Genomic DNA, 12,704 nt, shown 5'->3' on the forward strand with positions numbered 1-12,704 from the left:
TGTTGGCCAGGCTGGTCTTGAACGCCTGGCTTCAAGTGATCCCCCCCACCTCGGCCTCCCAAAGTGCTGGGATTACAGGCGTGAGCTGCCATGTCTAGCCAGAAGCTTACATCTTAATGGAGGGAGATGGATGATGAACACATAACGTATGCTATCATGCCAGCTAGAGATTAGTGCTGTGAGGAGAAAATGAAGGCTGGACAGAGTGGGGGTGCACTGCTTAAACACGGAGATGTGCACAAAGGGAGAGGAAAGGAGGACAGCTGGGCACATCACAGGGATGCCCGTTCCCGGCAGAACCAACAGCAAGTGCAGAGCCCCGGCAGGGCGCCCTCGTGGTGTGTGATTGAGGAGTGCAGCTGCCCCTTACCCTTTACCTCGTGCCTGGGTCGCTAACACGGTGTCCTGTATCACACCCCCCGCAAGATTTATAGAAGAGCCTTTGATGCCTTTTCTTCTCTCTCAGATACATAGCCCGGTCCCCTGTAGTGCCCCAGCTGTTTGGGAGGCAGTCTGCCGGTGAGGAGTTGGGGCAGGATAGGCCCACAGTTTTAGATTGGAGGGCCCTGCAGCTGCTTCCCTTAGGAGGCGTGTCTAGCTGGGCAGGGTGCATTTATAATTGGGAACTGTCACTCCAGGACCTGTGCTTGGGTGACCTGTAGGGGAATCTTAAGGCTTCTTCTGGTAGAGGAAGAGCAGCACGATGCTGGATGGGCCTACTCTGCCCGAATGCTCGGGACCTGGCCTAGGGACATTTGTTCAGCCAGTTGAGCAACCACAGGGGCTATTTCTTCAGCATGAGAACAGAGAAATTATTCCTTGTTGCCTTTAAGGACACTGCTCAGCCAACTACTTCTCAAGAGCTAAGGACTCTCACTTCTGGTTCTAAAGAACTTTGACCTTAAGTTCTGTTTGTTTGTTACTAGAGTAAGACTTTTTATGTAGTTGGGCTATATTTACTGTTTCAAGAATATCACCACTAACAACATGAGTTATACTCATGAAAACGCAATAGCTTATGCTCCATACCCTAAACCAGCGTTCTCCACAGGGTAGACAGTACAGGCTACCTGAAAAAAAAAACAAAAAACATTTAATGTTACATAATTTTGATAGTTGGACGACCATTTAATGTTACATAAATTTTATAGTTTACTCTCTGTTGCACAGATAAAAGTCAACAAAAATGAGTGGGGGGCAGAGGTGCGTGAGCCTTGTGCTTCCTCAAAGCGGGCGTGGTTCCCTCCAGTGTGGCAGCAGTGCAGGGAGTGGCAGGCTCCTGGCGACAGGGACCTGAATTGGTTTGTAGTTATGCTTGTGCGCGTCCTCATAACCCCAGGCCTGCCTCTAGCGCTGTCCCCTTTCCTCTCCCTCCAGCTTTTCCTGGACTTTTTCACCTGAGGGTCCTGCAGTAATGGCAGGTGGCCTGCCCAGAACCATACACTGACTTGGTTCTTTTCCCCATTTCGTTGAAAGGCAGTGACAGTTACCAGTTACTCAGACTTGAGGCTTTATCCCTGAATACTGTCTCGCCCTCACCTTCCTCATGGGGTTCTTGCGGGTCTGAGCCTCTGGATGGTCTCTCAGGTTTCTGCTGTGGATGAGGGGACTCAACTGCTCGCTGCAGGTCACCTGACCTCCCTTATGCTGTCACCCATCTGCTCTGACGGGTGGGTCATATGCAGAAGCTTCTCAGCATCTGGCCAGGTTCTAGCTGATGGTCTGTCTGGAAATGCTGGTTCCCTCTCCACTGGCCCGCTGTCTGTCTGCACTGCACTGCCAGTTGCCCCTCGCCTGGGCCATTGCACTAACATCTCCACTTACTTTCCACCTGCTTCCTGTTTCTTTGCCATTTCCAGACCTTCTTCCACTTGACCACACGAGCTAGCTTTGTAAAGCAGCTCATGACGTTTCTTTCCCAGAAGTCTCTCATTGTTCCCCGGTGCCTCCAGAATAAAAATCCAAACTACTTAACTGGCACTGAGTCCTTTTAGTTTGCATTTGTCTGTCCATTACTCTTCCCAGACTGGCCCCCCTCCTTCAGGAGCCCCCTTGGTGGGCATCCCATGCTCTAGGACAGGACATCTTTTCTTTGAATTCTTTTTTTTTTTTTTTTAAGAGATAGTATCTTGCTATGTTGTCCAGGCTAGACTCAAACTCCTGGGTTATAGCCATCCTTCTGCCTCAGCTTCCTGAGTAGCTGGGATTAGGCGTCCCGCCATACCTGGCATACAGGACTTGTTAAACCACCATCTTGCTCTCATTCCCTCTCACTGTTTTCTCTCCCTCCCTTTTTCCTCCCACAGTTGTAATTGTGAGACACCCTTTTGTCCTCCCTCTTTGGTGAAATCCCCTCATCCTCGGAGGTCTGGGTCTGTCCAGTCTCTTCCTCTTGGCTACGGTTTCGCCTTTTAGTGTTTGCTCCCTTCTCTGTGCCTGTGTAGCACCATGCACTGTGTGCCATTGATGGCACTGGGCTGTATTTGCGTGGCTCTTGCCCAGTGATTCTGAGCTCCCAAAGGTGAGTGCTGAGCTGTATTATTCAACTGAGAAACCTCGGGGCCCATGTAGTCCTTAGAATACAGCCAGCCTCATCAAATGTTTGTTGTGTAAATGTTTAGGTCTCTGATGTCTTGAAGCCCTTCTAACTGGGAAGTGTTTTCTAAACTTTTTGGCAGGGCTCCTGCCTCTCTGAATGATACAAGTTTGCTCCATGATCCTTGTCTGGGTACGTTCGGTGGACCAGTGTTCCCATGGCTTGTGTTGGGAGGCTATGATGGTAAGTAAGAGAAGCTTTGACTTTTCCTTTTAGGTAAAGTCATCTCGGTTTTGTCATTAGCGTCAAGTGGTAATTATGAAGATTTCATAAATTGGGCAGTTTTGTTAATTTCCTACCTCTTGAATCCCAAAATAGTATCTCCTTTGGCTTTGGCATTGGGTTTGGGTTTCATTCCAGATTTAAAGGAAGTGGATTGCGTTAGCCATCTTTATATCACACATGCCTTTGAGAAGCTGTCGAAGGCTAAGTACCTTTCCCCAGAGTAATGCAATTGCAAACCTCTGTATTGTTGTTCAGCTTCAAGGAGGTCTTGGGCCCTCGAAGCTCATTTATGGACCCTCTAGGGAACTCATGGACCTCAGACAAGAACCCCTGTAATGGAGAAAAGCTAGTATGTGAGGATGTGGAAGAAGAAACAAAGTTGATGGATTTTTTTTTCTTCTAAAGCGTCAGTTGAGTATTTGGACACTCTTACAGTGTGAAGAGCAGCTGGTTTGCTCTTTGCTGGTTCCTGTAGCACTGTAGAACCAATTGTACTTGATAAAATCAGGCGATGATTCATGTGACACCTTTGGCATCTGAAGCCAAATTACAGGCTTAACAGGTTTTGCCCAGCCAGTGAAGAACCCAGATAGGTTTTCTTCTCCTCACTCAGTGGCAGGGGAGAAGTTGCAATCTGTATTTAAAATTTACTCTGCGTCATAGAGGAAAATGCCATTTCTAATTGGTGGGAAAGGGATGGTGTCAGCAACTGGCTAGCCATAGGGGAAATAATTGACTTTGATCTCTGGCTTGTTCATTTCACCAAAATAAATTCCCCATGGATAAAAAATTGAAATGTTAAGAACTGGGCTTGGTGTAGTGGCTCATTCCTGTAATCCCAGCACTTTGGGAGGCCAAGGTGGGCAGATCATGAGGTCAGGAGATCGAGACCATCCTGGCTAACATGGTGAAACCCTGTCTCTACTAAAAATATTTTTAAGAATTCAGCTGGGTGTGGTGGTGGGCACCTTTGGTTCCAGCTACTCGGGGAGGCTGAGGCAGGAGAATGGCGTGAACCCAGGAAGCGGAGCTTGCAGTGCACCAAGATCAAGTCGCTACACTCCAGCCTGGGCAACAGAGCAAGACTCCGTCTCAAAAAAAAAAAAAAAAAAAAAAAAGAAATGTAAGAACTGCTGGAAGAAAATACAGGAGGCATTTTTAAAAATAATTTTTAAGTGGAAAAGATATTTCTAAGCAAGGCACAAAACTCAGAGACCCCAAAAGGAAAGACTGATGAATTTGAGTACATGAATTTTCATTTGTGGAGAATAAACATACAGTTAAAAAACGAAAATTGTATGGCCGGGCACGGTGGCTCAAGCCTGTAATCCCAGCACTTTGGGAGGCCAGGACGGGTGGATCATGAGGTCAGGAGATCGAGACCATCCTGGCTAACACGGTGAAACCCCATCTCTACTAAAAAAAAATACAAAAAACTAGCTGGGCGAGGTGGCGGGCGCCTGTAGTCCCAGCTACTGGGGAGGCTGAGAAAGGAGAATGGCGTAAACCCCGGAGGCGGAGCGTGCAGTGAGCTGAGATCCAGCCACTGCACTCCAGCCTGGGCGACAGAGCAAGACTCCGTCTCAAAAAAAAAAATTTGGGCCGAGATTTATTCATCCCTGTAATCCCAGCACTTTGAGAGGCAGAGGCGGGCAAGATCACTTGAGCTAGGAGTTGGAGACCAGCCTGAGCAACATGGAGAAACCCCATCTCTGCAAAAAATACAAAAATTAGCTGGGTATGGTGGTGCATGCTTGTAGTCCCAGTTACTTGGGAGGCTGAGGTGGGAGGATCACTTGAGCCCAGGAGGTTGAGGCTGCAGTAAGCTGAGATTGCACCACATTCCAGCCTGGGTGACAGAGTGAGACCTTGCCAAAAAAAAAAATCTGGACAAAAATATTAGTATGCAATAGCAGACAGCATTTTCATAATAAATAAAGATCTCATCCCAGCCTGGCCAAAATGTGAAACCCCGTCTCTACTAAAAATACTTAAAAATTAGCCACACGTGGTGGTGTGTGCCTGTAGTCCCAGCTACTCAGGAGGCCAAGGCAGGAGAATCACTTGAATCCTGGAGGCAGAGTTTGCAGTGAGCCGAGATCATGCTATCGCACTGCAGCCTGGGCGACAAGAGCAAGACTCTGTCTTAAAAAAAAAAAACAAACAAAAAAAAAACTCATGAAAATGATCAATAACCTGAAAGAAGAATGAGTGAGGCCATGTGAAAGTTAACAAAACAAGAAATACAAAAAAAAAAAAGGTTTTTATTTTATTTTTCAGAGACAGAATCTTGCTCTGTTGCCCAGGCTGGTGAGTGCGGTGGCGTGATCTCGGCTCACTACAACCCCTGCCTCCTGGGTTCAAGTAATTCTCCTGCATCCACCTCCTAAGTAGATGGGATTATGGGCATGCACCACCAGGCCCAGCTAATTTTTTGTATTTTTAGTAGAGACAGGGTTTTGCCTTGTTGTCCAGACTGGTATTGAACTCCTGACCAAAGGTGATCCACCCACCTTGGCCTCCCAAAGTGCTGGGATCATAGGCATGAGCCACCACGCCCAGCCTCGGTAAATATTTTCTTGACTAATGAAAAGGGAGGCTGAGGCAGGAGGATTGCTTGAGCCTGGAAAGTCAAGGCTTCAGTAAACCATAATTGTGCCACTGCACTCCAGCCAGGGCAACAGAGTGAGACCCTGTCTCTAAAAAAGAAGAAGAAAAGGAATGAAAAATAGTTCCGCTTGTTTGGAAGGCAGTTTGGGAGAATTTATCAAAATTAGAAATGTACGTAGTTTTTGATTCAGTGATGATGCTTTAAGAATTGATTCTAGCCAGGTGCAGTGGCTCATGCCTATAATCCCAGCACTTTGGGAGGCCAAGGCAGGAGGATCGCTTGAGCCCAGTAGTTCAAGTCCAGCCTGGGCAACAAGACAAAATCCCATCTCTACCTAAAATACAAAAATTAGCCAGCAATGGTGGTGCACACCTTTAGTCCCAGCTACTGGGAGGCTGAGGCAGGAGGACTGATTGAGTTCGGGTGGTCAAGGCCACAGAAAGCCGTAATCACACCACTGCGCTTCAGCCTGGGCAACAGAACAAGACACTGTCCCCCTCTCCTGCCCCCCGCCCCCCTAAAAAAAGAAGAATTGATTCTACAAGTATGTGTTTTACACATTAAAATATTTATAGGCTATTTATAGTAACTTCATTTATAATAGAAAAAATTGCAAAACTACTCATCAGTGGGAGGATTGGCTAAAGTATACTAGAAAATATTGTAGGAAAAGAATAAGGAAACTCTTTATGGAGAGTCTCCAAGATACAAAATTTTAAAATGTAATATACAGAATAGTATTTTACTGTTTGTGTGGTTAAGAGGGAAAGGGGAAGAATCTGTGTTTGTGTGTGTGTGTGGAGCGGCTCTGGAAAGATTCGCAGATGGTATGGGGTGGAGAACTAAGACAATGAAATAGATGTTGGAGAAGGAGAGAGAAATTTCAATAAACACCTTTCTGTTCTGTTTAAAATTGTTAACATGATGTACTGTATCCTTTAAAAAAAAAAAGAGTTACTCTTCCTGAATGATAACCATGCCTACCTCAGATAAAAAAATCCTTTTTATTCATTAACTGAAGTACATAAAGACTATTTCAGCAAACTCTTGTTTAATCCTTAGAGCACAGAGATACAGTCCATAGCTCCACTGAGAAATCTGTGTTGTGATTTTTTCCCTGGTATGTGTGTAATTTTCTGCATGCTTGTAATCTGCTTTTTGATGTCACATTTTTCCTTTCTAGATCAAAACTACAATAACGCCACTGCCCTTGTGATTACCTTCCCTGTCAATAACTACTATAATGACACAGAGAAGCTCCAGAGGGCCCAGGCCTGGGAAAAAGAGTGAGTCACTCATGGGTGTGAGCAGACTGTCCTTGTATTGTGGGAAGCTAGACACTTGCAGCAAGCACTTAAACTTAATTTTCTAAATTAACCAGTGGCAGGTCTGAGTTACGTGATTTTGTTCACTTGGTGCTAATGATGCTAAGTAGAAACTGTAAATACGTTTACCTTTGAGCAAATGCTTTAAACAGCTCTCCCTCCACAGGAATGCAAAAGTGTGCAAAAAAACGTTCCTCACATTGTTTTTACTTATTTCATTTATTTTTTGAGACTGGGTTCACTCTTGCCTAGGCTGGGGTGCGGTGACTCTAATCTCAGCTCACTGCAGCCTCAACCTCCTAAGCTCAAGTGGTCCTCCCACGTCAGCCTCCCAAGTAGCTGAAACTACATGTGCATGCCATCACACCCAGCTAATTTTTGTATTTGTTTGTAGAAACAGGGTTTTGCCATGTTGCCCAAGCTGGTCTTGACCTCCTAACCTCAGGTGATTCACACTCCTCGGCCTCCCAAAGTGCTGGGATTACAGGTGTGAGCCACTGCACCCAACCACCTGCATTGTTCTCTATCAGCAAAACTTGGGACCATGCTGAATGTACTTAATAAGGAATGAATACAATAGAATAAATAGAATATTGTGCTGTCATAAAAGACAATGAAGTAAATAAATGGTTCACAATGTATATTTATATAAATATATATTGTTTATGCTGCTGTCTATGCTTAGAAAAAGATATCAAGCAAATGACCTGAGAAATTAACTGTGTTTGTAACCTCTGGAGAATGGGAAGAGAGGACTTAGGAGACCAGGTTGCACTTTATACCCTTCAGTACTTTTTAAAAAATGTTTTACTGAGATATGGTACATGCATCATACAGTTCACCCACTTGAAATATACAGTTCAGGCTGGGAATGGTGGCTCACACTTGTAGTCCCAGCACTTTGGGAGGCTCACTTGAGGCCAGGAGTTCAAGACCAGACTTGGCAATGTAGCGAGGCATGTCTCTAAAAAAAAAAAGTAAAAAGAAAAATTTAAAAAGAAAAAAAGTGTACAATTCAATAGCTTTACTATATTCACATATATGTGCAACCATCACCACAGTCAATTTTAGGAACATTTTCATTACTCCACAATAAAACTGCACCCTTTAACTAACACCTCCATCTTTTCATCCTCCTATCCACAGCCCTAGGCAACCACTAAAATACTCTCTGTCTCTGGAGATTTTCCTATTCTGGACTTTTATGCGCATAGAATAATATGTGGACTTTTTTGTCTGGCTTTTGTTGAACATAAAATTCTCAAGGTTCATTCATGTTGTGGACATAATATTCTCAAAGTTCATTCATGTTGTGGCATGTATCCGTACTCCATTCCTTTTCATTCCATTGTATGGCTATACCACATTGTGTGCATTTATCAACCGATGCACATTTAACCTGTTTACATTTTGGCTATCATGAATAACGCTGCTATGAACACTTGAGTACAAGTTCTTGTGGATGTGAGTTTTCATTTCTTTTGGGTACATACCTAGTAGTAGAATTGCTGAGTCATAGGGTAAGTCCACTTTGAATAGTTTGAAGAACTGCCAGACCATTTTCCCAAGTGGCTATAGTGCTTTATATCACCACCAGCAGCCCATGAAACTTCCAGTTTCTTCGCATCCTCGCCAATACTTTTTGTTATGTGACTTTGTGATTCTAGCTGTCTTCGTGGGTGTGAAGTGCTATCTCATTGTGGTTTTGATTTAGTAGACTGAATGCTTTTTTTTTTTTTTTTTTTTAAGATAGCGTCTCGCTCTGTCACCCAGGCTGGAGTGCAGTGGCATGATCTCAGCTCACTGCAGCCTCTGCCTCCCAGGTTCAAGTGATTCTTGTGCCTCAGCCTCCCAAGTAGCTAGGATTACAGGCACCTGCCACCGCACCCGGCTAATTATTTTTGTATTTTTAGTAGAGACGGGCCTTCACCATGTTGGCCAGGCTAGTCTGGAACTCTTGACCTCAGGTGATCTGCCAGCCTCAGCCTCCCAAAGTACTGGAATTACAGGCATGAGCCACCATGCCCAACCCTAAACTTAAATTCAGCATGTATGGAACCTTAACGTAATCTGATAGTCTCCAGTATAGAAGATCCTAATGCAGTGGCTGGGCATGGTGCCTGTAATCCCAGCACTTAGGGAGGTGGAGGCAGGAGGAGTGCCTTGAGGCCAAGAGTTTGAGACCAGCCTGCACAACATAACAAAGACCTCATCTCTACCAAAAAAAAATTTTTTTTTGTTTTTTGAGACGGAATCTTGCTCTGTCCCCCAGGCTGGAGTGCAGTGGCTGGATCTCAGCTCGCTGCAAGCTCTGCCTCCCGGGTTTACGCCATTCTCCTGCCTCAACCTCCCAAGTAGCTGGGGCTATAGGTGCCCGCCACCTCACCCGGCTAGTTTTTTGTATTTTTTAGTAGAGACGGGGTTTCATCGTGTTAGCCAGGATAGTCTCGATCTCCTGACCCAGTGATCCGCCCGTCTCGGCCTCCCAAAGTGCTGGGATTACAGGCTTGAGCCACCGCGCCCAGCCACGAGAAATTTTTAAAATTAGCCAGGCATGGGGATACATCTCTGTAGTGCCAGCTACTCAAGAGGCTGAGGCAGGAGGATCCCTTAAGCCCAGGAGTTCGAGACTGCAGTGAGCTATAATTGTGCCACTGTACTCCAGCCGAGGCAACAGTGAGACTCTATTTCAAAACAAGAACAAAAGCAAATGAAGGATCCTAATGCAGGATAAAGGTTAAGAAAACATGGCCTTTGAACCGGGCACAATGGCTTACATCTGTAATCCCATCACTAGGGGAGGCTGAGGCAGGTGGATCACTTAAGGTCAGGAGTTTGAGACCAGCCTGGCCAACATGGTGAAACCCTGTCTCTACTAAAACTACAAAAATTAGCCGGGCCTAGTGGCGCACGCCTGTAGTCCCAGCTACTCAGGAGGCTGAGGCAGGAGAAGCACTCGAACATGGGAGATGGAGCTTGCAGTGAGCCGAGATCGCACCATTGCACTTCAGCCTGGGCGACAGAGCGAGACTCGGTCTCAAAACAAAAAAAAGAAAACGTGGCCTTTGTATCATGAAAGTTGGGAAGAAGTTTCTTACTTAGCTGTCACTAAGTTTTAACTAAAAATATAGCATTTTGCTTACCTTTTAGGTTTATTAATTTGGTGAGAAACTACAAGAATCCCAATCTGACCATTTCCTTCAGTGCTGAACGAAGTATTGAGGATGAACTAAATCGTGAAAGTGACAGTGATATCTTCACCGTTGTAATTAGCTATGCCATCATGTTCCTATATATTTCCCTAGCCTTGGGGCACATCAAAAGCTGTCGCAGGCTTCTGGTAAGCGGAGGATATGTATATGTTAGAGGTTAACAGCAGTGCACAGTGTAACGTCATATTTTTGCCTCTTTATTCTTAATCCATTGTGTTTAAAACTGCCATAAATTCCCCCGTTTTAATTGTGTGTAACATTTCTGTTGCCTACATCTGTTTTCTTCAGTTCCAGCTTTTTGGTTTATCTTAAAGTTTATTTCACATAATCCAGTTTTTTCTTATTTGTCCAGTCCATCACCTAAGAATGCAAACTCATAACGTGTTGCCCGGGCAGACCTAGAAATGTTTACAAGTCCTCTCTGAAACACAGAATTGTAGTTTTAACTCTAGGTTTGATGCAGCCCTGTAAAGTAAAAAGGAGGACCTTTTAGTAACAAGTAGGACAGACAGCCCTGTAACCAACTGGTGATTGTGTCTTTGTCGCCCCTCTCAGGTGGATTCGAAGATCTCATTAGGCATCGCGGGCATCCTGATCGTGCTGAGCTCGGTGGCCTGCTCGTTGGGCATCTTCAGCTACATTGGGTTGCCCTTGACCCTCATTGTGATTGAAGTCATCCCGTTCCTGGTGCTGGCTGTTGGAGTGGACAATATCTTCATTCTGGTGCAGGCCTACCAGGTATACTTCCGTGTTCTCACGGGGCGCAGCGTCTGTCCAGCTGGTGCAGGCCTACCAGGTATACTCCGTATTCTCACGGGGCTCAGCGTCTGTCCAGGTTTCAGGATCTGAATGGCTGCTGGGCTCCGCATTCATGAATGTGGCCTGTGAGGGTGTTTTCTTTCCTTTCCTTGTGTGGCTCATCGGTCTTCTTGACTTGCTGTGGACATCTTAGGACCAAGGATTTCACCCCTGTTTTTGGTTGATGAAATAGTAGAAATAAAGTAAGAATTTTGTTTTAAATTGTATCTTTAAATAGTGTCTTTTAATAGTATCTTTTCATTTTAAATAGTATCATGTGTACAAGAAGGGCTAACACACTTTTGGAAAATATTTTGGGTACGACTGCTATTGAAATGATTTTCAGCATAGTATAGAATGTTAGATTCATTTTGCTCAAAGGTGCCACTAAAAAGGCAAAAGGTCAACACGTGTCCCGCTGCTGTAGAAGGTGGCCTTAGGCATCCTGTAGGTCTGACCTGGGCAGAGACTCAGTGCACGTGAGAGTGATGGTCAGCGGTCCAGTCCCCTGCGGCCCGTATGTCTTCCTGATAGTGTGGCTCAGCTTTCCCTTTAGTTTCTCACGTGGTACCTAGCTCCGTAGTGTAGAAATACTCTGAGTGAATTAACGTGAGAACATTGGAGTCCCCCACCGAAGTTTATATGCTTAGAAGACACTGCTAATCATTTATCTTTACCCTTGAGTTAACGCAAGGCAGCAAGAAGTGGTGGTGTTATTGAGAAATTTTAATGTTGCTTTTTTTTTTTTTTTAAGAGAGATGAACGTCTTCAAGGGGAAACCCTGGATCAGCAACTGGGCAGGGTCCTAGGAGAAGTGGCTCCCAGTATGTTCCTGTCATCCTTTTCTGAGACTGTAGCATTTTTCTTAGGTAATTATGCTTTCAATCCTACCAGTCCTGTAGCTAGCTGAGCCTGGAGAAGGAAGGAGCTGGGTATCTGAACATGTCCTTTGTGTTGCCTCCCTTTTTTTTTTTTTTTTTTTCCTTTTTTCTCTTCTCCGAGATGGCGTCTCACTCTGCCACCCAGGCTGGAGTGCAGTGGTACAATCTCGGTTCACTGCAGCTTCCGCCTCCCGGGTTCAAGCGATTTTCCTGCCTCAGCCTCCCAAATAGCTGAGATTAAAGGCACCTGCCATCACACCCAGTTAATTTTTTGCATTTTTTAGTAGAGACAGGGTTTCCCCTGTTGGCCAGGCTAGTCGCGAACTCCTGACCTCAGGTGATCCACCTGCCTCGGCCTCCCAACGTGCTGAGATTACAGGCGTGAGCGCCCATGCTCAGCCTGTATTGTCTCCTTTTTAAAGCTTTGTTCTGCACTAGGAAAGTATCACTGAATTGACCACAGAACAATTGGCAGCAGTATCTTAGGTGTCATTTTGCAAGTGGCTTCCTTCTCATTTAACTGTCAGGACAGCACTGATGTTGGGGTTCAGGGCAAAAGAGACCTAGAGTTCATCTTGCCACTTTCCCCTTTTGGTAGCCACTGGGAATGTTGATAGTTGAAAATAGCATCCTTGAGTAGCCACCGAATCCTTCTCCACATGACACTCTAAGCAGCAGCTCCCAAATCCTCAGGCACTCGCTTACAGGATGTTTGCCATCATTTTCAAAGGCAGTCTTTCTCTTCTGTGCACACAGCTCATTGGGGAAGCAGCCTTGTTAATGACCAGGAGCTCTTGACTCACCACATTACAAGGAGCCAGAATAAGCTGGAACAAAGTCAGCACTTCTGTGTTTCTTTCACATAGAGAATCATCGAATAGACTCACTAGTGGGGCTGCCTGCCCCGTCTCTGAAGTGTAGTAAGAGCAAAGTGACTCTGTCCACTATAGAGGAGGCTGGACTGGAATCACTCAGTCCAAAGAAGACCATCCACAGGCCACAAACTGCAGTGCCTATGTGGCTGCGAGGTCAGCTTAATGAGGGCCATTGTAAGGT

The 12,704-nt window shown here is 45.4% G+C and overlaps 1 protein-coding gene across 3 annotated transcripts in view; it reads left to right on the forward strand.

Annotated features, from left to right (window-relative positions):
- NPC1 (NPC intracellular cholesterol transporter 1) overlaps positions 1 to 12,704 on the forward strand; it is a 56,748-nt gene that overhangs the window by 32,565 nt on the left and 11,479 nt on the right. For all 3 annotated transcript variants that reach the window (XM_026456018.2, XM_026456019.2, XM_026456020.2), the window contains exons 10-14: positions 2,679 to 2,779; positions 6,616 to 6,718; positions 9,908 to 10,097; positions 10,525 to 10,707; positions 11,522 to 11,636. In XM_026456018.2, the coding sequence (XP_026311803.1) occupies positions 2,679 to 2,779; positions 6,616 to 6,718; positions 9,908 to 10,097; positions 10,525 to 10,707; positions 11,522 to 11,636 (692 nt within the window). The remainder of the gene's footprint in view (positions 1 to 2,678; positions 2,780 to 6,615; positions 6,719 to 9,907; positions 10,098 to 10,524; positions 10,708 to 11,521; positions 11,637 to 12,704) is intronic.

This window comes from Piliocolobus tephrosceles, chromosome 18 (genome assembly GCF_002776525.5).
Source record: "Piliocolobus tephrosceles isolate RC106 chromosome 18, ASM277652v3, whole genome shotgun sequence".
NCBI classification, from domain to species: domain Eukaryota; kingdom Metazoa; phylum Chordata; class Mammalia; order Primates; family Cercopithecidae; genus Piliocolobus; species Piliocolobus tephrosceles.